Source organism: Ceratotherium simum, chromosome 39 (assembly GCF_057802395.1).
Source record: "Ceratotherium simum simum isolate JZ-2026a chromosome 39, ASM5780239v1, whole genome shotgun sequence".
Taxonomy (NCBI): domain Eukaryota; kingdom Metazoa; phylum Chordata; class Mammalia; order Perissodactyla; family Rhinocerotidae; genus Ceratotherium; species Ceratotherium simum.
In genome coordinates this window covers 2,046,026-2,069,557 of record NC_141938.1, presented here as the reverse complement: position 1 = coordinate 2,069,557, position 23,532 = coordinate 2,046,026, and the positions used below count along the sequence as shown (strand labels likewise).

Genomic DNA, 23,532 nt, shown 5'->3' with positions numbered 1-23,532 from the left:
GAGAGGCGGGGGACCCGAGCGCCCTCCCGCATGCCCAACACGGCTCCCGGCACACCTGCTCCAATTCTGCCCTCTGCCCCCCGCCAGGACCCCCGGGCTGCCCGTGAGTCCTCACCACGGCTGCCTGCTTCTCCCAACACTGTGGCTCCTTGAGAAGTCACCGTCTGCCAAACCCGGCACTGCCATCTCCCCCACTAGCTCACTGAGGCCCCTTAGTGAACACGGGACGTGGGCCCTAGCAATAGCCCCACTTTACAGACAAGGAAAACAGTGGCTCAGAGACGTTAAGCTGCTTGCCTGAGGTGGCACAGCTGCCGAGCGGGCCAAACCCGAATTTAAACCAAAGTCTGACCTTGAAGCCTAACCATTCTTTCTTACTGAATACTTAGCGTCTCTTCCTCTTTCCCTTTGAGAGAAGGAGAGAGGGAGGAATGATGGTTATTTAGCCTTAGGGGCCAACAGAGCAGAGGAAAGTTGCACTCTAGGTCCTCCACCTAGCTTGGATGATTCTAGAAGGGCAAAGGGCCATGTCTAGACTCTGGTGGACTGGATTTTCATTCATAAATATTCCCCACCCCTCCCTGGGGGAAATTACACCTCCCCACCCCACTGATGAGAGGGGGCCGTCTGACTCGCTCTGGCTACTGAAATGCGAGCAGAAGTGATATGCGGCGTTTCTGGGCACGAGCACAGAAGCTGGACCACGGCTGGCCAGACTCTCTTTGTGATCTGAAGTGTCTTGGGGGGGAGCAGAGCCCCGTGGACGTGTGGTGCGAGTAAGAAACCAGCCCTTGTGGAGAGCCGGCACCGAGATGCCGGGGCTGCTTGTTACTGCAGCATCACCTGGTCCGAACTGACCGATACATACAGCTTCTGCCCATGCGTTTCCTCTGGACACCCCACGGAGGGCTGCTCTGTGCGTGCGTGTGCGTGCGTGTGGGTGTGCGTGCGTGTGTGCGTGTGCGTGCGTGTGCGTGTGTGGCAGGATGTGCCCGTGTGTGTCAGATTTCAGACAGGGGGCGCAGCGGGAAGGGGCACCTCGTTCTTCTCCAGGCTGTACTCCTCCATCATCTTGTCCCCCTGCTCCTGGAAGGTGATGATGATCAAGGCCACGAAGATGTTGACGAAGAAGAAGGGGAAGACCACGAAGTACACCACATAGAAGATGGACATCTCCATGCGGTAGCCGGGGCTGGGGCCCTGGTTCTCAAAGGTGGCGTCCACGGAGTGCTTGAGGACCCTGCGGGGACCGGGACGGGGACGCGGGGCAGGGGGCGGGGGCGGAACGGAGGGAAGCGTCAAGAGTGGACGACAGTGTCAGCCACTTCCACCGGCACGTATCGAGAGCCTGTTATGTGCCAGAAATGATGTCCCACAATTTACTTATTTTCCCAGCGACCCTCTCAGGGAGCTTCTTGCTGGCTCCATTTTGCACACAAGGGAACTGAGGTTCAGCTATTTAAAGTGATTTACTGAAGATCACCCACTCCGACATGGCCAGGTTGAGGTCTGAAACCAGGTTTGTGGTGGTGGATGGGAGTGAGCAGGGGGTCATGGAGGTGTGTGTGTGTGGTATCTGAGCACGAGTGGTGGTGGGAGCTGAGAAGGTGAAATGGGGACGTGCATGGGAGGGTGTATGTGCGTAGCTGCTCTGTACAGCTGCACAGGTTGTGCCCTGCTCAAGGGCTCTGTGTCTAATTGGTGCCATTCGTATTGTTGACACAATAGATTCATGTATTCACGACGACAACTTCTTCACAGTTGGCCATAAAGTGCCTTATTTGAAAAAAATCATTAAGTATATTGCAACGATTCTCTGACAGATGGAGGTGAAGTCTGTTGAGGAAGGGGTGTCTTTAAAAAATCTGCTCACGGGCCGGCCCCGTGGCTTGGTGGTTAAGTGCGCGCACTCCGATGCTGGTGGCCCGGGTTCGGATCCCGGGCGCGCACCGAGGCACCACTTCTCCGTCCATCCTGAGGCCGAGTCCCACATACAGCAACTAGAAGGATGTGCAGCTATGACATACAACTATCTACTGGGGCTTTGGGGGGAAAAAATAAATAAAATCTTAAAAAAAAAAAAATCTGCTCAAAAGAACCTCATGGGCTCGCACTGGCCCCGTGTGGGTGTGTAATGAGTGTGTGCGTGGGTGAGCAGAGGCACATGCGGGTTGGAGTGTTCGCGGAGAGCGGGGGGAGGTGAGGACGCTGAGGGCACACACTGGAATCTATCAAGCCTTCACCCAGGCATTTCCGAGACCTCTCGGAGGGACGGGGACTAGGTGAGGAGAGTGAGGCACTGGCCTCGGCCACAAATTAAGGGGGCGTGAGAATCCTCAATAACCAAGATAAATGGTATTTGACCGCAATATTTAAAAAAATCAAAACAAATGCCAAAAAATCCATTTTGAACAAAATATCAAAATTTTAAAGAGAGACAGGATCTGCCCCTGGACTTGCACGATCCCACCTCACCCGGCTCCCCCAGCCCCGGCCCCTGGGAGAGAATGGCCCTGCGGTCAAACAGACTCGGAAAATGCCACGTCCACACCCCGTGGTGGAGATGTGTGTTCACCAGCACCGGGAGGGTTAGGAGGACGTGAGCGCCGCGTCTGGGGAGACTTTCTGCAGATCAGAAACAGCGCCCCCCAGGGAGGATGCAGCTGGATGCTCACGGCCTGGCCAGCCAAGTGAAGCTGGATTTCCGCCCCACAAGCCCCACCGCACGGGAGGGTGGCGACGGCCCCTCGGGCTCCAGCAGGATCTGCACCTCGGGCTGCCAGGGGCCACCTCCTCTCCCAGATTCCCAGCACCCACCCGCAGCGCCTCTCCTCTCCCGGCCGGGGCTTACTGTGGCCAGCCTTCCCCCGTGGACACGGTGAAGAGAGTCAGCAGGGCCCAGAGCACGTTGTCATAGTGGAACTCGTATTTCTTCCACTCGCGGTCCCGTGCCTTCACCTCATTCTTCTCGTAGAGGAGGTACTTGCCACTGCGGGGAAAGGGGCCGTGAGGGAGTGCAGGAGGGGACGAGGGGCCTCCCGCAGCTGGGGGCACGTGAGCCCCCACTTGGAGACAAACCCATGGTCGATGCCACGGCTCCGCACCAGTGGGCGAGCCAGCTGCGTGAGTCGAGCGCCTTTCTCCAGCCTAGACACTTCACCATGAGGGCAGGAGCCTCAGGATCGGGGAGGGGAAGGGCAGGGAGAGAGACGGCCCGTTTCTGGGGTCACCAGGCCCAGGGGGCAGGAAACAAGGCTTAGCTCCAGACCCCTCGCCCGACACCTGCCATCCTTCCAGTTCCAAGAAGCAGCCACCCAAACTTGTTATTTATCCCATTTGTACAAATATTGCATGTTTCCCGGCAGAAATATGCTGTTTGATTACAGGACTGCCTCAGGCCGAGCTGAGGGTGATCTGTCTTACCTGGGACGTGCACCCTACCATCTCTCTAAAACCTCAAAATATTCTGAATTTTGAAACACATCTGCCTGTAAAGGTTTCAAATAAGGGAACGTGCAGGTGTATTGATATCCCCCACCTGACAAAGGTTAGGCAACCAGCTTACGGCTCGTCCCGAAGCGATGGGCAGCCGCTCCAGTGCAGAAAGGCCTTTCTTTCCACTCCAGATCCAAGCTGGTTGCAGCTGGGTCACTCCCAGTGCCCAGCGCCCTGGGTTCCAAGCCCAAGCGGCTGGTGCCTCTGGCCACTGCCACCCCCAGCCTGAACGGGGACGCGTGGCGAGTGGGGACCCACCGGCAATCTTTCTCGAACTCCTTGGACTCGTCGGTGCAGTGGAAGAACTTCCCCTTGAAGAGCTGCACGGCCACCACAGCGAAGATGAACATGAACAGCATGTAGACGATGAGGATGTTGAAGACGTTTTTGAGCGAGTTCACCACGCAGTCAAACACGGCCTGGGCGGGCAGAGAGGGCGTGAGGGCTGGGGCTGCCCGGCCGCGGCCTCCCGCAGCCCACAACACCAAGCGTCCTCATCACTCCCATTTTACAGACAAGGACACGGCCCAGTCAAGGCCATGAGGTTCTGAGAAGTAAGTGCCAGGGTTGGACCCAAGCTGTGTCTATGCGTCTTGAGCCCCCGATCTCAGCCCCTGGGAAATGAAGCCTCTTTAAGCCCCTCCAAGTTAGGTGCACGGCTCTTCAGGGCAAGAGTAAAGTCCTCAACAGAGAGTCTTTTCCTGTTAATTCTGTGTCCCTGCCTCACGCCACACTGTTTCCCATCAGCTGGGCTGCGGCCTCCGGCCTTTTGCCCACTGGTCACTTGGGGGCGCTCTGGATCTGCGAGACGACCTCATGTGCCCGGGAGATCCGCCCTGGGTAAGACGGAGTCCTCCCACCATCCCCCAGAGGAGGCGCGGGGCCCAGGCTGAAGCGCCCCCACCCCATTCTATTCCTAATCACTGTGGGTCCTAACACCCGTGGGCATATCGTGGAACCTACTGGAATTACAGGCTAGCTTTGCCAGCTCTCCCCAGGGTAGCTTTTATGGGGCTTTCACAGGGGGCTGTGACCCAGAAAACGGTGAAGAAGTGAACCGGATACTGCCGGAAGGCCACACACTTCAGTGCCAGCAAGCTTGCACGTCCAAAGGCGGCCACATCTCTCTGTTAACGTTCATCAACAAAAAAGGGGCATTTGTATCAATATTTGCAGAATCGTGGGGGCGGGGCACACCCCTGGGGATATCTACGGACTTTTAGGTCCTGTAGGAGCCCAGCTCTAAGTAACAGCGAACCACAGGGTAACAAAGTTCCTCCCTTGGCAATTCTTTCAATCCTTTCGAGTGAAGCAGAAAGGCTTCCTTAGTTGATACTATGTTAACACCTAAACATGGATACTTTAACCACGAAACAGCTTCTCTGCGCAGAGCCTTTGTCAGGCAGCCATATTTGGCTAGATTTTAATAACAGTGTCTTCATCCTTTTGGAACAGATATTTAGTTTCACCTTCTATTAACATTGGGTTCTGGTTTTCCAACTCGAGAAACTTGACAAAGCATTTCCTCTTAAAATAAATCCACTTAAGTAAAAAATAAAGTGACTTGATGTAAAGAAACACATTAAGTAAGAGAGCATACAAGCGGCCATCAGGCGGTATATAGATTGAAAAGGGGTGTTCGGATGACTAGGTTTCGTTTCCTTTCTTTTTTTTTGAACGCCAAGCTTTTGGGAAGTGCTGGTTCATGCTATTTAGAAACAGAAGCTCTTGGAGCCTAGAACAGGTAGGTGAAAAGTCAAAGGTCACGTGGGACCAGGAACTTAGTCTCCTGCTTCTCAGATTGTTTTATCCATAAGACGCCTTCATGTGAATTAGGAAAAGGGATCCTTGACCTTGCATAAGACATTTCGTCCAATGGAAAATCGTCATAATATACAGATTTTGATAGATTAACCCACTTTACCGCCATCTGCTGGAAAGTTGGAATAATAAATATATCCATATATGGTGGCTGTGATACAGTGTCCTTGAGCAGTGCACAGCCTGCTCAACTGTACAGGGCAACCCTGACAGGCCTCCCCCATGCCCCAATCTCACCTTGAGCTTTGGCAACCGCTTGATGGTTTTAAGAGGTCGTAGCACCCGGAGGACTCGGAGGGATTTGATCGTGTTGATGTCTTTTCCTTTGCTATTGCCACTGTGGAGGGATGTTAGGGTGGTGAGAAGGGATGAGAAGGAGCAGAGGTCAGGCTGGGTGGTGGGTGGCCCACACCCCAGGTGACCCCACCCTCCCCGGCCTAGGAGTCTGGGGTGAGCCCGGCACAGCCCTGCCCTTGCTGGGAGAGTGGGCAGCACTCCTGCTACATTTGGGCTCGAGAGCTGGTGAGCAGACAGCCTCCTGTGGCTCTGGTCTCAGGGCGTGGTGAGGGCCCTCCACCATCTGGCTGGGCCTGAGCAGCTGCATGGGATGGCCCTCAGACCCAGTGCAGGGGAGTGGGCTGCTCCCTGCCCCTCTCTTTGGAGGTGGTCTTGGTGGCTCCTAGAAAATGGGATTCCCACCCCCCCACTCCTTCCAACAGGATTCAGGAAATGCTCAGAGTGGCCCTTAAGCCAGACTCCTCTCTTTCCTGCAACACCCTCTGAGCCCACAGGCAAGGAAGGAGCTGGGACACCAGGTGCTGAGCCGAACCACTGCCTCGTTCAGGGTCTCTTAGCCCATCCTTCTAAGGGAGCTGCCCAGGAATCCAGTCTGGGGTCTGCTGGGCCTAAGCGTCAGCCATGCAGACCCTGGGGACGCCATGACACCCTTAGCCAACTGCGAGTCAAGCCCCCAAGAGGAGGGTACTGGGTGCCACCATCAGACGCTTGTGGTTAATGAAACTCACCACCCACCCAGTCGCCCAAGACAGAAACCCCAGTCACGTTCGGTTTCCTGTCCTCCACCCCACCCACTGGGGCCCCCCCACCCCCCCACCTGTTCTTGCCCACCGTCTCAGGTCGGACCCCCACTACCCATCTCCCAACTCCCCCCGACTCCCTGTCTCTCTCCTCTTCCATCTTTTCTGTGCACAGTGGCCAAACCCAACATCCACGTCGCGCTCCTGCTCAGAATCCTCCTGGAGCAGAACTCCTTCTGAATTCCTTCTGAATTCTGAATCCTTCTGAATTCCCAGAATGCAAACTTCTAGCCTGGAATTCAAGGCTCTTTGAAATCCAGCCCAAGCTACCTTCACCTCTGCATTCCCATCGATGGCTACACACCCCAAACCCCAGCCACGCTCTTTTGCCTCTGTCTGCGATCGCACATTCTGTTCCTGCTGCTAGAAATGCCCTTCCTCCACGTCTCCACTCACAGGGCTACGCAGCCCTCAGAGCCCAACGTAAATGTCCCTCCATCCGCCAACCTCCCCTAACCGCCTCTGGGTCCTGCCAGACCCGATCGCTGTTTCGGAATCATCTTTACTTCTCTCTTTGCTTTTGGCTTTAGACAGAAACCTTCTCAAGGCTTAAACTGTGATTTATTCTTCTGTGTGTCCATTTCCCCCTTAATCTTGGTCCTCGCCCCGGCCCCCAGCGTGCACCTGGCGCGTGGTCTCCAGACGCACAGGAACGGACCCAGATCAGAGTTCTTTGGGGGTCTCCTAGTGAACACCTCCCTACAGTTCTCTCGTGGGTCACAGGTGGGGCTGCCCCAGAGACCCCCCCCCCACAGTGTGTCCAGTGCAAAAACATCATTCTTTGTGCCATTCACTTTTTTGGGCTTCCTTTCTCTCATTTTCCAGGGAATAAAGAGCACGGGATGCTAGCCTGCCAGGCACAGCTTCACTCCAGAATTCAGCGGTCTGAACATGTTCTTTCTTTTTTAAACAAAAGCCATCGTTATGAGCTCAAGGCTGTGCCCCTCGAGACACACATCAAGAGGGTCACGGAGATAATTTTAGGCAGAACAGGGGCACAATGAAACAACTGATCACGCAGGGAAACGGTTGTTTCTTCATCTTTCGGGCCTTCTGCTTTGGTGAGACAGGAAGTCTCTGGTGTGTGCTGGTAGCTCTTCAACGCCGCCCTCACACTCGCTCCTTTCCCTTTTAACAAAACCCAGCTTGAAGGCAAGAACTTGCAATGCCACTGCCTCATTCCACTTGGATTTGCTTTTGTGGTCGTGGTTCTATCTGAGGTGAACAATACTGGTTGTAAGCGGATGACAGCAAGTTTCCTAGCAAAACTAAAATGAAATTTAGACTCTGCGTCGGAGGGGAAATCTCAAGCAAGTGAACATCGAGGCTGTATGTGGAACTGGCCAAAATCTTGATGTGCCGAATGGCTAACATTCGGGAACACGCCTCCTGGGGCACATGTGCTCATCTGAAAAAGACTCACAGCCATTGTGGGGTCTGTCTCCTAGGAGGCCCTTCTGCCTTTGCAGAGGCTGAGAAACAATCCTGTTTACTGTGGCATCGAGGAGAGTGTTCCCGGTAGTTTGGCTCCTGAGCACGCAGGAGTGGCTTGATCAAGGTGCTTTCACAAAACAACCAGATTTTCAAACCACTTTGCCAAGAGTGTAGATGCTCCTCAAGGGGGTTACTTTCTCTTCTTAGAGCCCAAGTCCTGGTTGTTTGGACTGTTCACCCTTCTCCCATCTGGGAGGCTGGACACTTTCATTTCTCTGATAACCACACCGCCCCACTCAGCTGCCCTATCAAAATCAGACCCTGGGGACGTACCCCAGCCACTCCCTTTCTATTCTCCCCCAAGAGCTGGGCTAATGGTGGGTCATGGTGGGAGGCAGTGGCCAAGACCCCTCTGCGCTCCTCCTCCCTGGGGAGCAGGCTGAAGGGGCTGTGGTCACTGTCAGCAACAGCACAGCAGCAAGGACACAAGGCCACAGAAATAGTCCCAGAACCAACGTGGCTGCAGCACGGCACGGAGAACGAGAGACAGAACGAGAGAGCGAGCGAGCGAGACTTTACCGTGTACTGCTCCTGGTGGGTGGCGTCGGAGGGAGAGACAGATCGTAAGCGGCCTCAGAAGAAAGAACACAGAACACACATGTGCACACACGCACACCCGGGCGCCCCCTGCCCACCTGGGCACCGGGGCGGGGGCAGCCTCGGGCTCGCGGCTCTGGCCGACGTCCACCCTTCCATTGGGAAGCCCGGTCCAGTCCCCTGCCCTTGGCAGGCCCCCGGCACTGCCCAACAGCACCGAGAAAGCCAAATGTCCAAGGAGCAGGATGGCCAGAAAGGCACCAACTACAAGGGTGACTTTGCCGCTGAAGGTCACTGCCAAGAGCCGGACACGCCCCTTTCTCCAGAAGTTCTGGGGCCGGAGGGTTTGGAATATCTTGAGGTTGCAAGCTTTGGCGCTGGGGGGACATGGGTTTGAATCCCAGGTCCTGCCTTTAATTACTGTCCTCATCTGGAAAAGAGGCCTCGGGTCCTGCTGCTCGGTGCACGGTGCCCAGGGCCTGGGCTCGGCCCCTCAGTCACGGAGGAGGGGCAGCAGAGAGGCCCCACCCGGGGGACATAAGGGGCAGCTCTCAAGAGTCTTCTGAGAAGACGCGGGGCTGGGGGAGGCCCTCGGCCCCTGGTCCCTGCACAACACAGCTTGGGACGCAGGCTCGGGCTCATCATGACCCTCCAACCACGGCTGGAGATCAAGGCCGATCGGAAAACCCGACCACCATCAGAACGCTGGAAGCCCTACCGCCAAGAGGATCCGACACAGAAAGTTCCACCCGCCATCCTCTTGAAGTTAGTGATGTTTCAAAAACACAGAACACCTTAAATGCCTACAAATATTCCCACTGGATTTTTCCCTCCTCTCCTTTTTTTTTTTCCTGAGGAAGACCAGCCCTGAGCTAACATCTGCCAATCCTCCTGTTTTTGCTGAGGAATACTGGCCCTGGGCTAACATCTGTGCCCATCTTCCTCCACTTTATACGGGACGCCGCCACAGCACGGCTTGATGAGCGGTGCGTCAGTGCGCGCCTGGGATCTGAACCTGCAAACCCCGGGCCACCGCAGCGGAGCGCGCGCACTTAACTGCTGCACCACCGGGCCGGCCCCTGCCCACCTTTTTATTTGAGCTCGGTGACTCCTGAAGCTCAGTGCACCCAGGACTTACTGCACGCGTGGAATGGTGCCGCTGCTCCTTCACGGATGACTGAGGGACCTTTCAACGGCACTGATTTCTGCCTAACCTGCTGATCTCAGTGTAACATGTGAGTCTTCTGAACATCACTGCACCTGCCTGGGGGAAGGTGGCACCATGATGCCCATTTTCCAGATGAGGAAGCTGAGGCCCAGAGAGGAGAGCAACTCGCCCAAAGTCACATAGCCGGGATGTGGCAGACTGAGACTCAAACCCAGGCGTGCGTATCTTGCACCTTGCACTCTAATCTTCTTTCCATTTCATCACATATGAGAAAAATAATGCCTTCAGGGTGGAGGCAGTTTTGAGGATGGGCATTTAAAAAAAAGGCAGCCTGAGGGCTCCTTCTTTGGCTTCCTGGCAGCTTGGCTCCCGAGCATGCAGGAGCAGCTTGATCAAGGTGCGCTGCCAGCTGTGCCGGCCTGCCTTCAGGGAGGAGTGGCAGCGCCAGATGGACTCTTGGCAGTGACGGCAGGATCATCACCCTCCAGCTGCTGAGAGATGTCAAGTGGCCGCCCTGATGCACAGAGCGTGATCTCACGGGTGATGGCGAATGCAATGGTGTGGGAATGACGCCACACGGACATGGCACAGTCACGGGACGGAGCAGGACACACACAGGTCTGGGCGAGGTGCAGGGGGTGACGACCGGCAGGAGAGCCTCGACACAGCCCTTGGAGGACCACAGGGAGAGTCTCCCACATCTGAGCCGGGCCACAGCCACGGCACTGGGGCAGAATCCTTGCCTCCACCCTACAAGGCTGGAACAGCAAGCTTCCTTCTGACGAGGAAGGGAACAGCCTCATGCCCCTTCCCCGGGATTTCCGGGCCCTGCTGGGGCCCGAGGATCCCAGGCTGGCTGGGCTGCCAAGTCTCATTCTGCTGACTTCTGAAAGCCTCTGTGTTCAGGGCTCAGAGATGGGAGCAACCCCGAATCTGACAGCTGAACCCGGCCTTAGAGACCCTGCTAGATCCCGCTTCCCTCCACCATCCCTCTGGGCCTCAGTCTCCTCATCCACAAAGTGGGAATAAGCCGACGACTTCCCACGTGGATTGTTGTGAAGATTAAATAAATGGAGGCTGTTGAATTGTTCTTACCAAGTCAAGGTTTTCTATTTTATGGGGAAACTGAAGCACAGAGACGCTAAGGGACGTGCACCTTAGAGAGAAACCAGATAGGCTTGCAGGAACCTTTTTCTAAAACAATAAGGTTAATCTAACACTTGTTGGGGGTCTCAGCCCCAGGAGATGGGCACACAGGACAGATAACATGAGTTAAAAGACCAGAAAAGAAAAAGGCAAAGGACTCTGGGGTTGGACACTCAGCTGAGACCCTCAGAGCGTCCCCTACTCCTGCCAATGTGACATCCATCTGGTGACGAGGAGAGACAATAGCGAAGTCCTCGGAGGTCGAGAGACCTCAGGCAAGAGGCCAGAAGCCTGCAGCCAGGGAGAGGATTCTGAAACTTTTCTGGGGAAAAAAGTAGCTGCTCGAGGGCTCCTTCTCTGGCTTTCTGGTAGATTGGCCCCAGGCATGCAGGAGTGGCTTGATCAAGGTGCTTGGCCAGCTGCGCCAGACCTGCAGCCCTGCCCTGGAGGAGTGGCAGCGTCAGATGGATCATTGGCAGTGAGGTGGGGAGGGCATCGCAGGAGTGGGTCTCGGTCTACCTCTCCCAGCCCTATAACCCTCACAGTAAGGTGCTCCCAGGGCTGTCAGCTCTCCCCAAACCCCACGAGCATCCCTGGCACTTGTCAGAATCCCACTGGAAAAATCCCACAGTCCCCAGTTCCTGCGAGATCTATGAGCTCGCCGAGGCTCACAGGATGGCCTTAAATCCCTGTCCCCAACCTTCCCTTGCACAGGAATTTTAAGAAATCATCCAAGACGGGGATGTTCAAGGCTGTGGGCTGGCTAGCTTTGGGCCTGTAGCAACTTCATGAGACCAGTTTAAAAGGCTGACACTACGAGAACGCTGCCGAATTTCCGTGAGTCACAGGCTCATTCTGAACGCTCTTATATAACTTTATGTTTAAAAAGAAAATTCAAATACTTAATCTGCTCCCTGTGGCAGATTCTTGTGCGATGTGAAGAATCATCCTGCGGATGGTTTTGGTGGAAGAGAGCTTTGCTTGTGCAGATTGGGTTTGCTTAAAGCACAGCCTACTTGCGGCTCCAGAGCCTCGAAAGAGCGCAGACCGCACACTCCAGCCCGGCACAGCAAAGCTCGACGGTGAAAGGCTCGTCCTGGGAAGGCCACCCCTTCCCCAAATCGTGAGGGTCCAACCGGGGGATGGAGGTGGACGGGGCCCCTCCTCGGCCCGAAGCGTGTCGGCTCCGACAGAGGGCTGGGAGGGGACAGCCACGGTGACCGCTGGGCGCCAGACACCACACCCAGAGGCGGCGCGGAGGGCAAAGCCCACCGCCCACGGCCAGCCGGCAGAGGGCGGTCTCGTGTGGACAGATGGGTGTGGCCGCCAGGGTCCCCCTCACCCTCCTGAGCCCTGGGTGACTTGGGGGCTGCTGGAGGGAGAGAAAGAAGGAGGCAGGGAGGGACGGAGACAGAGAGAGAGACAGAAAGGGAAAGCAATAAACAGAGAGAAGAGAGAGAAAATAGGGGAAAGGGGGAAAAAGGAGTCAAAAGGAGAGAGTCAGACAGACAGACAGGGAGAGGGAGGGAAGGAGAGACAGGAGGAGAAGGGAGGAACAGGGGCGAGCGGATTTGAGAGACAGAGACAGCGAGTGGCAGAGAAACACTCCGGGTGTTTCCGCAGGAGGAGGATTCACTCCAGGCCAGGGTGGTAAGATATTTTGGCTTTTCAGAACGGAAACTCTCTCATGGCCTCGCACAGTGCCCACCGGACACCTCGCAGGAGCCGCTCAAACAGCTGACAGCGGGAGGGAGGAGTGTGCTTCACTACAGGCTCACGTACACTGTGTGTTATCTTTAAAAAAATCTTTTTTGAAGAACCTCATGCTAACTTGATTGGAAACAAATGATATCTTGTTTGTATTTTACATTTTTCCGAATTCCAATGAGGTTGAATTTTTTCCCCACATTTATTAGTTGTCAGCATTCTGTGAAATTTCTGTGTAAATCCTTTGCCCATTTATCTATTGAGGTTTAGTGTTTCTTATTGATTTGTAATTGCTTTTTACATATGAAGGCCACTGACTCCTTGTCTGATTTCTGGCAGTCTTTCTCTTCTAATTTGCTGTGCATTTTACCTTATTTTATTATTATTATTTTTTAACCTACAGAACATCTTAATGATAATGTAGACAAACTTCTTGATTTTTTCCTTTTTACGATCTCTTTCATTCTCTAATATTCAAATAAAGACTCAATTACTTGCAAAAGCGGGAGAGAGAGGAGGAGGGAGGCGAGAAGGCAGAGAGGAAGACAGGAAAAGAGAGAGAGAGTGGAAAGAGAGCAGACACGGAGAGAGGGGGAGAAGGCACAAGATAAAGAGAAAAGGGAGGGAAGTCTGGCCAGAGGCAGAAGCACACTCAGCCTCCCGACCCTCACGGTCTGTCTCCACCAGCCCGGAGGCTTCCAGAAACTGGAGAGTTCTTGCTCCTCTTGCACAACTCGACCTCGCTGTGCTTCCAGGGAAGAATCTGAGAGTGGGCCCCTAAATCGGAAATGGGCCACCGCTCTGGCCCTCCTGACAAACCCAGCCCTCACTGTTTGGTTGGGGGGCTACTCAAGGGCCCCCACAGACCTGCTGAGAGGGAGCCGGGAGGCAGAGGCACAGACGAAGCCCCTGATTTCTTGCTATGGGGGTGAGGGGGGCCAGAACCCCTCTGAGACCTTCCTTTCTGGGAACCATCCACTGTGATGGGCACAGACAGGGGCCCCAAGAAGGTTTTTTTCTGGATTAGGGGCTGGGAGGCCTTTTCATCCTGCCCCAAATGTCTACAACTTGAGGAACGTACTGCTAAGTTTGCTACCAGGGCCTTAAGAGCTTATGGCTGCCCAGAACTTGGGTGCCATCTTGGAATGGCCATCTAGGACTCAGGAGCCATCTTGGAATGGCTGCCCAGCCCTTGGGTGCCATCTTGGAAGTGCATGACAGTGCACGGCCTTTCAGAGGGCAGAGCGTCCTAGGACTGCCGGGAGGAGTGAGAGACACACAGGGAGTCACCAGGTCTACAACTACGGGGCACGGGGTGGGGTCCAATTCTCATGCACATTCCTTTCCTGATTGTCTTTTCAGGGGCTCCCCAAAGAGACAGCGGCTGGGGGGAGCTTGCAGGGCGGAAGGAAGATGAGATGGCGGGGGGGCTAGTCTACCAAAGCAGCACCGCAAGGCCGGCGAGGTGGCTGCCTGAGGAGGCAGAAGGGGGCTTCTCCTTCTTCTTCCACGGGGGACGTCATGCAAAAGCCAGTCGAAGCTCTTCCTGGCGGCATGCGGACGCCTCCCGCGCCCCGGCGCCCGCGCTCCCCGTCTCTGCACCTGAGAGCACGCTCCCTGACCCGACGGGCAGCCCCGGGCTGCGGGCGGGGGGTGAGGAGACTTACGTGAAGGCAAAGGCCACCAGGGCCCCACTGACCACTATGAAGTCCAGAATGTTCCAGAGGTCGCGGAAGTAGGCGCCCTGGTGCAGGACGAGCCCCAGGTCGATCATCTACGGGGGGAGGCGAGACGGTGCTCAGACCCCTCACGCCCACCCTGGGAGCAGCACCCACACTCTAGCCCTGGGAGGGACGACAGGAGGGGGCGGGGGGCTGAGGGACCCCCTCATCCCGCAGGGGGACCTGGGGGCAGTGAGGAGCCCCCGCCACAGTTCTGCCTTGCTGCTTCTAGGGTGCAAACTTTGGGGGTCCCCCTAGATCCCGCCTGCCTCACGCCCCACACTCGCTCCATCAGCAAACCCTGCTGGCTCTGCCTTCCAGACCTTCAAGGATCTGCCGCTTCTCACCCCCTTCTCCACCACCCTGGTCTGCCCCACCCTCGCCCGCCTGGACCAGCGCAGTCGCCTGCTCCCACCCACCCTGCCCTCCCCCGTCTGTGCCCCCACCGCAGCCGGGGGGCGCCCGTGAGCACCCGAGGCCAGTCACATCCCTCCTCTGCCCAGAACCCTCCATGGCTCCCACCTCACCAGGGGTAAAAGCCAAAGTCCTTCCTGTGGCCCCCGAGGCCCTGCATGATCGGTCCCCGTGACCTCCCTGCCCTCATCTCCCCACCCTCCGCTTCCCCACTCTCCTCACTCACTCCTTCCAGCCACACCCGCCTCCTCGCTGCTCCTCGAACGCACCAAGCATTTCTAATCCCTGGGTGAGCCTCCCGTGCCCGGGTGGCATTCTTGAGGGCGCAGAATCCCTGGCACTCACCTTGATCACCATCTCAAAGGTAAAGACGCCCGTAAAAACGTAGTCAAAATATCGCAGCACCTGCAGGGGATAAAGACAAGGGGGCGGCAGATCACTGGCTTGCTCCCGCAGAGCCCCCGGGAACCTAGTGAGGGCCCACTGGGCTGTGCGGCTCCAGCAAAGTCCCCAAGGAGCAGTCTGCACCCAGAGGAGGAAACACGGCAGCCACGTGCGGTGGGGCAGGGCGCGCACTGCACAAGGGCCCCGCCCACCCTGTCTCCAGGGCAGATTTGTATGTTGTGAATGAAACTGTCCAGCAGATGGCGGCAAAGCTCTAACAAAATGACTCCTATAGGCCGGTTTGGTGGCCAAAGCGAAGGACACCTCCCACACCCCTGCACAAGCCCTGTGCAGACCAGAGGAGGCCCCAGCCAGGTTCAGGGCCGGCCGCATCCCCGGCCTGACGGTCTGACCCCCCAGTGCCCTCGACCTGCTGGCCTCCCAGGTGGTCAATGGTTCCCATGTAGGGTTTCCTAGACACGACCAACCTCCCGGGCTGACCCCAGCCCGGGGGGTCTCTGCCTGACAAGCAGTGCCCTGCAGCCTGCCCCCTCTGCAGGCCGCCTGGCGCCTCCCTGGGTGGCCCGGGTCAGGGTGGGCCACGGTGAGCGCGGGGGTCCATCAGGGGCGCCCAGGAGAAGGTGGGGCTGGCCATTACTGAGCATGGCTGCCAGAGGGCGCCCATGAGCATGGGGTCAAGGCCCGTCCCTCCTCTGCTCAGAACCCCTCAGGGCTTCCACGGCCCTCCAGGTAAAAGCCAGAGTCCTCCCCGAGGCCCCCGAGGCCCCGCACGATCCGGCCGGTCCCCTCCCCACCCTCCCCTCGCCCCACGCTCCCCCCTCGCTCACTCTGCTCCTGCCACCTGATGTCCTCACCTCAGGGCCTTTGCACAGGCCACTCCCTCTGCCTGGAATGCTCTTCCCTGTGTCCCACCTGATTCCTTCTCTCCTCTATGGCTGGGCGAGGCCTTCCCTGGCCGCCTGATAAAAATGCCACTTCCTGGTGCTTGCGATCTTCCTTACCAAGTCTACCCCCGCCCCCCGCACGTATCACTTCCTGACGAACTATTTGTTACAGTTATTAATAACCTCACTGTCCACGTCCCCCACCCTAACCTCAGCCCCACGAGGGCAGGGATGTTTGTCTGTCCCCGCAGCATCCCTGGTTCATAGTGCAGGACCAGGCATACAGTAGGCGCTCAAGAAATGCGTGTTGAATGGATGCATGAGTGGCTGGAGCTGTGCTGGGTCCTGCCGGAGCTGGGGGCTGTGATCCGTGTGGTCGCAACTCCCATCCCGTTATGTGTGGCGCCTGAAGGGCCATCAGGGACCAGAGCGGCCAGGACGGCTGACCTGGGACGGGTGGTGGGTGCGAGGGGCTGGAAGGACCTGGGCGGGCAGAGGGGACGGTGTGGGAGAGCACTTCAGGGGCACCGGGCAGAGGGCACCGCACGGCCAACGCCTGGCGCTCGGCGAGCTCTGGGAAGGCGGGGCCGTCTGGTCCCTGTGGACCCCGATGCTGAGCTCTGCGCCCGGCACACGGGAGCCACATGATTGCTAAATAAAGTAACAAATGGCGGGAAGGCAGCGAGGAGCAGGGCGGGGCAGGCCAGGCGGGCGGCGCTCAGGTCCCGGAGAGCTGAGCAAGTTGGGCAAGAGGCAACCAAAGAGAATGAGATGGAACCGTGTCGACACGTAGAACCTTCTTCCGCGGCTCGTCGAATCCAGAAAGGCTCCCAGCCCCGTCTATCACGGGAAATGCAGATCAAGCCCCTTGAGAAGGAGAAGCCACTCCGCTCCCACCGGGCGGGCCAGACAAAGGACCCGCCAGCACCACGTGTGGGCGAGACTGTGGAGCCCCGGGAGCCCCCACGTGGCCACTGCCAGTGCACCGTATCGTCCAGAGAACCTCTGCTGCACCCAGTGGGGCAGACCACAGCATGCTCCATGACCCAGAATCCCCATTTCTGGGTCTATACCCTGGGGACGGTCATGCCCAGGGGCCCCGGGAGACCCGTCAGGGGTGGTGACAGCATCCACATTGGAGACAGTCCGAATGCTCCTCAACAGGAGCACAGAGCAACAAATCACGCCGCATGGAGGAATATTATACAGCAAGGCAAAAGAATGACCACTGCCACCCACAGCCATACGTGCTTGGCTCGCGGGGGACAGGAGGGTGGGTGACAGAAGTGAGGCACAGAGCTATTCCAGGTGTTCAGTGTTAGAAACGGGCAACAGGGGAAATCCTAGTGTTTAAGGAGTCACGTGCAGGGGGAGAATCAGAAAATCTAAGAAATGCTCCTTCCAGAATGGGGGTTGTGGTGACAACTGGGGGAAGGTTTTGCCATCAGCACTGTGGACACCAGGGGTCCCCTCATTCCCCGTGGTGGGGCGTCCTGGGCACCGCAGGGTGCTGAGCAGCGTCCTGGGCCCCCACCCTCCGGATACCAGGAGCGCCCCACCCCCCTCGCGAAAACCAGTCGCCTCCAGACATGGTGGCTGGAGCCTCGGCTCCCTGGGAAGGGGACGGGGGTCGGGAGGCGCCCGTGGTTGGGCCGGTTTTGTTCCAGTCGCCCGGGGTGGTGGTCGCGTGCATGTGTGCACCTTAAAATCCTGGATAAACGGATCACGTGTGGTTCCCGCCCTGTTCTGCGGCCTATCTCGGGGAGGGTCCCCGGTCATCGGCTGGTGGCACGGGGCGCAGTGCTCACGGCGAGGGGACGGCCTTGAGGAGGGAGGTCTCAGCGCGGGAGGGGCCGGGGGGTGGGGGCTGCTCCGGGCCCCCCGGGATCCTCAGCCGGGCCCCTCTGCAGACAGGGCCTCTCCGGCCTCCCAGAGTCGGGGGCCTTGCTGGCCCCTCTCTGATGGCGCCTGGGTCCGGGAGGAATTGGGCAGCACAGCCTCGGCCCTGCCCGGCACGGGTCTCCCCCCGTTTCCCCCGGGAGCCAGCGTGTTCTAGTTGTTTCCTCCAGCTCCCCCTCGGCCCCCGCCGCAGGCCCGGGAAGGAGGGAGTGTGCATGGTGCGCCGCGGCCGGGCTGGATGCAGGCTCCTAACCTACTCAGCGAGGGCGGCTCCCGGCGGGAAATGTGCCCTCGGCCCTGGGCACGGGGAGGGGGGCGACGGGGAAAGGAGCCGGGGAAGGAGGCGCCGCTGCCAGGCCAGACCTGCCAAGCCCTCACCTGTGGGTGCCTCGGTTTGCCCTCTCGACCCCGGGCACACACTCATTCCTGCCTGGCAGGACTCAGGGAGGGCCCTGCACACAGCAGGTGCTCAATCAACGGAGACAGTTGAAGAGCAGCAGGAGGTTTGGGGAGGCAGAAGTGGAATCCTGCTGTGTGACCCCGGACGGGTCACTTGACCTCCCTGGGCCTCAGTGTCCCCATCTGTCACGTGGGGATAGCTGGGAGGGCTTCCACGCCGAGCTCCTGGGGGGAGCCTGTTAAGTGCTCCGTGACCCGGGCCTGTCCGCAGAGCCCAGCCCCCCGAGGGAGGGCTTGTAGCTCTCGGAAAAGCTGCAAGTTCAGGGTGTGTCTGAGTGAAAATAGCGCTTTCTCTCACAGCGTCGGGTCAACAGGCAAGTCTGCCTGGCGAGACCTGGCTGCCGGGGGGCTCGCGTCGGGAGCCCCCCTGCCTGAGCGCCCCCCACGCTCCACGCGGAGCAGGGGCCCCGCCGCATCCTGCCAGCCTCACCCCCCACCCAGAATGCCAGCGTCTTCGGGCGCAGCCACGCCGGGCCGCCCCTTCCTGCCCCTCCAGGACCCCCGCCCTCGGGAGCAGCCCCGGGGAGTGGGGGCCCCTCCCCACCAGCAGCCACGGGCTGCGCCCCGGCCGCCCCGACACCCTTCCACCCGAGCCGTGAGCTTTCTGCATGCAGGAGAGGGTGGCCGTGACAGAGGGGCCGGGCTGGGAAGGGGCCCGCCGGGCGGGACTCACATTGTTGCGAGGTGCGTTGGGCTGGACGGGGTCCTCGGCCGCCAGGGCGATGCTGCTCATGGCGATGACCATGAGGATGCACATCTCGAAGTAGCGCAGGTTCAGGATGTAATGGCACAGGCGGCGAAGGCTGTTGGGGACAGGTGGGCGTGCAGAGGTCCACTCAGACCCCGGGCTCCCAAGCCTCCTTATGTCATCTATCACGAGATCTCTAACTCCCGAGGTCCCACACCCAACAAACCATCAAGCTCCCACATCGGGGGCTCTTCAGGATCCTGGAACCCCAATAAGGAGGGGGTACCTCAGCTATGGGAGATATTCACATGCCCTGTTTATAAGTTCCTATCACTCTCAAACAACCCTCCTGGAACATCTTGATTCCCAGGCTGAGCTGAGGAAATCTTATCCTTGATTCTGTAGGAGATGAAATGGTTTTTCATGCATAAAATGTGCTGTGGTCAAACAAAATTGGGGAATGCTAGCTTAAGTAGATTTCTTTCTTTCTTTTAAATTAATTGCGTGACTTTAGGCAAATTACCTATCCCCTCTGTGCCTCCATGCTCTCATCTGTGGAATGGCCATAATAATAGCACCCACCTCACAAGGATGTGAAGCTCCAAAGAGTTGGCACATGGTAGGGGCTCTGAAAAGCTAGTTACTAAAACGATGAATTGCAGGCCTTATCAGAGCCTTTAAAGTGCTAATGGGATAATACTTAACCTCTTAAGTGGAGTTAATAATAACAAATATGTCATAAGGTGGTAGGAATGGCAGCAGGGCTGAGGGGTTAAGAACAGAGATGCTGGAGTCGGTCTGTCTGGGCTCTCCCACTTGGTTGCTGTGTGACCTTGGGCAGTGACTTCACCTCTCTGGGCCTCCGTTTCTTCACCAAACGGGGATACACATAGTACCAACCCCAGAGGGTTATTATGAGAAATTTTTTTCATTTGTAAAACACTCAGAACAGCGCCCGGCACTTGGTGCCACGTAAGTGTTTCTCTGGTAAAAGAGATGTCAACTAAATAAAAACTAAACACACAGGGTGAGACTCCAAGAGGCAGGCTATAGAAATCAGCTTGTTGGACGTGATTCTTCTTTGTCGAGAAGTATTTTGAGGGACCAGGGTTTCAAGAAATACTCCTTAGCAAAATGCAATTTTAAAACAACCTCCGAGCCCCCGTGACATACATGTGATAAACTTCTCCCCTAAATAATCCATCCTCCTCAAGGATGCCCAAGACTGAGGGCCATGGAGCTCAGAGACCATCCACCCAGAATCCAAACCCTTGAGGAGCAGAGGTTAGGAGCAGGGCTGCCTCATACAGTTGTACATGTTGTGCACTGCACAAGGCAGCCATTTCTAAGGGGCACCTCTCACGTCACAGACAGTGTAGATTTGGGTATTTATGACAATGATTTCTAGCTGATGGCAGGAAGGGGTCTTCTGCTACACAATCAGTACTGTATCACAACTTTCTATCTTCTATGACTTAGGAAAAAGGCACCATTTTTCAGTTTGCTCAAAGGCCCCCTCTGGCCTGACTCCCGCTGCCCCAACGGGAGCCCCGGGCCCCCCCCTGGCCATGGCCATACTCACGGGTTGGTGGTCGAGAGGATGAACATGGAGCTGTAGGGGGGCATGGGCTTGGGGCCGTCTTCCCCGGGGTCGTCTTCCTCCTCCTTCTCTTCCTTTCTTGGCAGTGGGTCTGGGTTGGCGTTTTTGTTCACTGTCGGGACAAGAACCAACGCACGGCTCCCTCCTCAATTTCCCACAAGCCTCTGGCTCCTTCCACTGCCCAGAGCAGGCAATAAGCCACTGACACGTATGAAGCGCCTACTATGCGCCAGGCACCATCCTGTGCCGTTTAATCCTCAGGTGACCCTCTGAGGTGGGTACTTTATGGTCCCCATTTTACAGATGAGGAAACTGAGGCGCAGAGAGGGGAAGTGACCTGCCTAAGGTCACACAGCTGGGAAGGGGCAGAGCTGGGCCCGGGCAGCCCGGCCCCTCTCAACCACGGCAGCCCCGAGTCTGGAGGGACCCCCACGGGCTGTGAACGCAGACCTGCCCCCATCCTGTGGACCTTCACTCCACGCTCGGAGGCAGGCAGGGTGAGGCCCGGTAGCCCCACTTTACGGACGGGACTAGGAGCTCGCCCACAGTCAGACTGCAGGGTGCCCCCGGGGACGCCCCTCTCCTGCCCGGGCCGAGGAGCCCCCACTCCCCGAGCACCGACTCTGCAGCCTCGCCTCGCTGCGTGTCCCGGGCAGGCCGAGCCTCCCTGAGCCTGTCTTTCATCTGCATGTGGGCACAAGGACGAGACCCACCTCGTCGGACCGTGGCGAGCGCTGACGGAGCAAACGCACGGAGACCTCGTGCAGGGAGCTGACCTGAGGACGTGGGCCCCTGCCGCCACCGCAGGAGACAAGTTTAGTGGCCCATCTCTAATTCCTGCGCTTCTGCCCTCCTGGGGGTGGGGCAGAAACCGCCAGGCCCTCAGGGCCGGGACCTGTGAGCCACATGCCACGCGGGGCTAGTGCAAACAGCCACGTCCCGGGGTGTGCAACGCACACCAGTTTCCAAGACTGCGTACGAGGACAGGAACGTGAAATAGTGTGTTAATAATTCTGAAAATACTGATTGCACGTGGCGATGGGAACATTTGGGGTATAAATAAACATTTTGGGTTAAATACAATTTATTAGTAAAGTTCATTTGACCTACTTCTTCATTTTTTAATTCCTCCCTCCCTCCTTCCTTCCTCTCTCTCTCTTCCTCCCCCCACTTCAACATGACCACTGGAAAGTTTACAATCACAGATGTCACATTTCTCTTGGACAGCACTGGCCTATAGGGTCATCTGGCCCCACATTTCCATCGGGCGACTCCCCCGCTCCTCAGACCTGGTGGCTCCCTGTGCCCTGGGGACTCGGGGGGCAGGAGACACCCCTCGTCTACGGGCGTGTCCCTTGTGCACGTTATCTCACGGCATCCTCCCCGCGGCCCGTGGGGGGACCCGGGTCCCCCCCATTGTCCAGAGGAGCCGGAGGCAGGGAGGCGGGTCGCTGTCCAGGGTCCTGCAGCCTGGCCTCTGGGGACGGCGCCCATGACGGGCGAGGGCGGGGGCTCACCTTGGACGACGGTGTGGTTGAGGGGCGGCGGGCAGGCAGAGGGCATGTCCACCACGGTGTGCTCGGCCTTCCTGGCAGTCTTCGCTGAGTTGGTCTGGGCGCTGCTAGGGTTGGTGACGATAAGGCTGTTCTCGGGGGTCTTGGGGGGGCCGGGGTTGGAGGGGTTCCCCGGGTTGTGGGGCGCCCGGTGGCTGGCGGTGTCCAGGGGGTTGGCGGCGGGCGGGGCCGGCAGGGGGCCGGGCTCGGTGCTGTTCCCCATCTTGGCCGGGCTCTGGGGCAGGCCGGCGTGCGGACCGGCCGACTCCGCGGTGGCCAGCTGGCTGTTCTTCACATTGTCCATGTCCTCGGCCAGCGGCGGGTCCTGGCGGCCCAGGTCCTGCTGGATCGGCCGGGTGGTCGACAGGTTGGGGCCTGACACGGGCACCCCGGAGCCCTGGTTCTCTCTGCGGCAGGCAGGCCAACAAGAAAGAATCCAGGACTGAGTTAGAATGACCGAGCGGACACTTGTGGATCCCACCTAAGATCCCACCATTTGGGGACACTCGGACAGCGAGAGACTGTGTCCCTAAGCCCTCCAGCACCCGGCACCCAGGGGGCCCCCAAAGCTCTACCTCCACAGTTAGAGGAAGCAGCCAGTACGTGTGTGTAAACATAATGAAAACTCACAGCAGCAATAATAAGAGCCAACACTTCCGTAACACAGACTCCCAGGCACTGTTCTAAGCCCTTGACTCGTGATAACCCCTCATCGCCAGCCCTGGGGGACAATGACTAGCACCATTTTACAGATGAGAAAACTGAAGCTCAGAGAGGTTAAGTCTCTTGCCCGAGGCCACACAGCTGGTAAGAGAACAAGAGAATTTCTCACAGGGATACAAGGGTGCTGGGCAAAGCATTCCAGGCAGAGGGAACAGCCAGTGCAAAGGCCCTGAGGTGGGGACAGCAAAGGCTGGTGTGGCTGGAGGCGGACAGCAGGGGAGACAGGTGGGTAGGAGTTTGGTGCCTCAATTAGTCAAATCATTAACATCCTGCAGACGGACATGAGAAGAAAAGAGTCTGCAAGTTCAGTGCATTCAGAGGAGAGAAAAAAGTTCAGGTTCCTTGTCGAGCTTTTCCTACCTCGAAAGCCACTGGAACATCAGTTCCGTAAGGCAAGGGGTTATCTGTGTCCCTCCTGTTCAGGGCTGTGATTTCAGCGCCCAGGACAGGGCCGGGCACACGGCGAATGCTTGGTCACTTCTTGTCAAATGGTAAACGAATGCCCCCATTTTTCAGATGAGGACACTGAGGCCTAGGAGGGGTCCCACCGGCCCAGACCTTCCAACGACCTGCCTCCTCCCACCTGCAGTTCACCCCCAGTTTGCCAGGGACCCCAGGAGCCATGGTCCGGGGAGGGTGGCTGGGGGCTGGAGCCCGTCCCCTCGCTGCATGTCTGTCCTCGGCCAGCCTGGCTCTGCCCGCCTGCGCACGCATCCGGGTG

The 23,532-nt window shown here is 57.7% G+C and overlaps 1 protein-coding gene across 1 annotated transcript in view; it reads right to left on the bottom strand.

Moving 5' to 3' along the window:
• Positions 1–23,532, bottom strand: part of CACNA1A (calcium voltage-gated channel subunit alpha1 A) — a 218,642-nt gene that overhangs the window by 44,965 nt on the left and 150,145 nt on the right. The window contains 9 exon segments of the mRNA XM_087425368.1: positions 1,039–1,240; positions 2,852–2,989; positions 3,754–3,914; positions 5,554–5,653; positions 14,133–14,239; positions 14,946–15,005; positions 18,921–19,050; positions 20,518–20,647; positions 22,053–22,495. Coding sequence (XP_087281494.1) covers positions 1,039–1,240; positions 2,852–2,989; positions 3,754–3,914; positions 5,554–5,653; positions 14,133–14,239; positions 14,946–15,005; positions 18,921–19,050; positions 20,518–20,647; positions 22,053–22,495 — 1,471 coding nt within the window.